At 43.2% G+C, this 2,500-nt stretch overlaps 1 protein-coding gene across 1 annotated transcript in view; it reads left to right on the top strand.

The window, feature by feature from the left end:
• LOC116220384 (protein kinase C zeta type-like) overlaps positions 1-1,535 on the top strand; it is a 14,290-nt gene extending 12,755 nt beyond the window's left edge. The window contains exon 7 of the mRNA XM_031567069.2: positions 1,376-1,535. Within this exon, the coding sequence (XP_031422929.1) occupies positions 1,376-1,466 (91 nt within the window). The 3' untranslated portion in view covers positions 1,467-1,535. The remainder of the gene's footprint in view (positions 1-1,375) is intronic.
• Positions 1,536-2,500: the final 965 nt, after the last annotated feature.

Here is a 2,500-nt window from a genome sequence, read left to right as displayed (position 1 = left end):
GAGTGACTTCTGGGTCGGCACCCATCTACTTGAACTCAATCATACTGGCCTTATGTTTCCTCTCGGCCTCTGGGTTCCTCAAGGATTATCACCTGGCATGGCCATCCTTACACACACACACACACACACACACATGGCCATCCTTACACACACACACGCAGGCCATCCTTACACACACACACACACACACATGGCCATCCTTACACACACACACGCAGGCCATCCTTACACACACACACGCAGGCCATCCTTACACACACACACGCAGGCCATCCTTACACACACGCATGGCCATCCTTACACACAAGGCCATCTCTCAGTCTATTGAGTAGATTTAGTACTTAGTGCTTATTCCAAGGACTCCTAATTTACTGAAGCTTGAGTGTTGTTCTTCACTTGTAAGTCACTTTGGATACATTTATGTTGTGTGTGTGTGTGTGTGTGTGTGTGTGTGTGTGTGTGTGTGTGTCTGTGTGTGTGTGTGTGAAAGATAGAGGAGGTGTGAGAGAGAGGTTTTGATGTGTGTGTGTGTGTGTGTGTGTGTGAGTGTGAGTGTGTGTGGCTGCAGCTGCATGTCGTTGCTTGTGCTGACGGCTCCGTCTCCCCGCGGGACCTCGTCAACACTCCTCTCTCTTCCTCCCGCCGTTTTTCCACTGACACATCAAAGCGGGGGCCTGGGAAACATCTGCCCAATGTCTCACACACACACACACACACACACACACACACACAAACACTGTCAGCATCATGGGTAAACAGCTTCCTGAGCGAACACAACAGCTTGGAAATGGCTTGTGTCGTGGGCCTGATTATGAAACTCTAAACACTTCACAGTGAGCTCTGCAGGAGACATAATGCCACAATAACAACAATGCTCTTTTTTTTTGTGCTCTTTTTTAATTTTTTTGTACATGTCATAAACAGGCACAGCTCACACAAAGCCTCTGCAGACACAGAAGATACCCTCAACCATTCTCTCTCAGTGAAATGTGTCATTTGTCATGCGGGTCTAGAAGTATTTACAGTTTTCACAGAAAAAAACATGTTTAGTATGTGTTGGAAGTGTGTTTGTTGTTTGTGGTTATTTTATATGATACTAGTACTACCCAATAATGGAAAGGCAGGATTTCATTTGTTATGGTTGGACTGTCAGTAGAATTAAAGTCTTTAATTGTTCAGTTAATGTGGCCACTTATGTTGTTTTTCAACTCTCTTTTGTGTGTGTGTGCACATGTGTGTGAGTGTGTGTGTGTGTTTGTGTGTGTGTGTGTATGAATCTTTGTGAGTGTGTGTGTGTGTGTGTGTGTGTGTGTGTGTGTGTTATTGAGTACAATTTTGAAACTTACACGCTGTTCTGTTGTTGATATTGCTGCAGGTTATTCTTGGTGATTGAGTATGTTAATGGCGGAGACCTCATGTTCCATATGCAGAGACAGAGGAAACTTCCAGAAGAACATGCAAGGTAAACATACACACACACACACATTGTCATTTTCTCATGGTCACACACCTTTTTCCAGGTATCCTGAAAAAACACATCTCTCTTTCTCACTCGCTGGCTCACACACACACACACACACACACACACACACACACACACACACACACACACACACACACACACACACACACACACACACACACACACACACATTGTCATTCTCTCATTGTCACACACCTTTTTCCAGGTACCCTGAAAAAACACATCTCTCTTTCTCACTCACTGACTCACACACACACACACATACACACACATATTTGAGTAGTTTATGAAAAGCCCTCAAGCCTGAGCTCATTTATTTTTTTCATTCATTGAAAGCCTTTATTCCCTTTTTTTTGGGAGGTGGTGGGATGGAGCAGTGTTAAGGCCATTAACCTGTGTGTGTGTGTGTGTGTGTGTGTGTGTGTGTGTGCGTGTGTGTGTGTGGGGGGGGGGGGAGAGTGGTCTCAGTGTGTGTGTGTGTGTAAGAGGTTGAGGATGAGGAGGGTGAGTGTTTTTCGGTGGGATGACAAAGAGTAGGAACGTGGTGCTCACACTCTTCATGCTCCGTGTGTAATTGAAAAATAGACGACAGCTCAGCTTCTAGATGAGTCCCAGAATAACCTTATCCTTCCTCATGTGTGTTCCTGCCTTTCTCTCACTCTTTCTCTCACTCTTTCTCTCACTAAGTCTCCCCTTCAGTCTCTGGCTTTTCTCTGTCTATCTTTGTGCCTCTGTTTCATTACAACTTTATATTAGAAGCCAGATATACATACATACTGTTTAAGAGTTTCATTACAACTCTACATTAGAAGCCAGATATACATACATACTGTTTAAGAGTTTCATTACAACTCTACATTAGAAGCCAGATATACATACATACTGTTTAAGAGTTTCATTACAACTCTACATTAGAAACCAGATATACATACATACTGTTTAAGAGTTTCATTACAACTCTACATTAGAAGCCAGATATACATACATACTGTTTAAGAGTTTCATTACAACTCTACA

The sequence above is a fragment of the Clupea harengus genome, chromosome 4, assembly GCF_900700415.2.
Source record: "Clupea harengus chromosome 4, Ch_v2.0.2, whole genome shotgun sequence".
In the NCBI taxonomy this organism is placed as follows: domain Eukaryota; kingdom Metazoa; phylum Chordata; class Actinopteri; order Clupeiformes; family Clupeidae; genus Clupea; species Clupea harengus.
The sequence above is the reverse complement of the archived record's forward strand: the minus strand, read 5'-3'. Positions and strand labels throughout refer to the sequence as shown.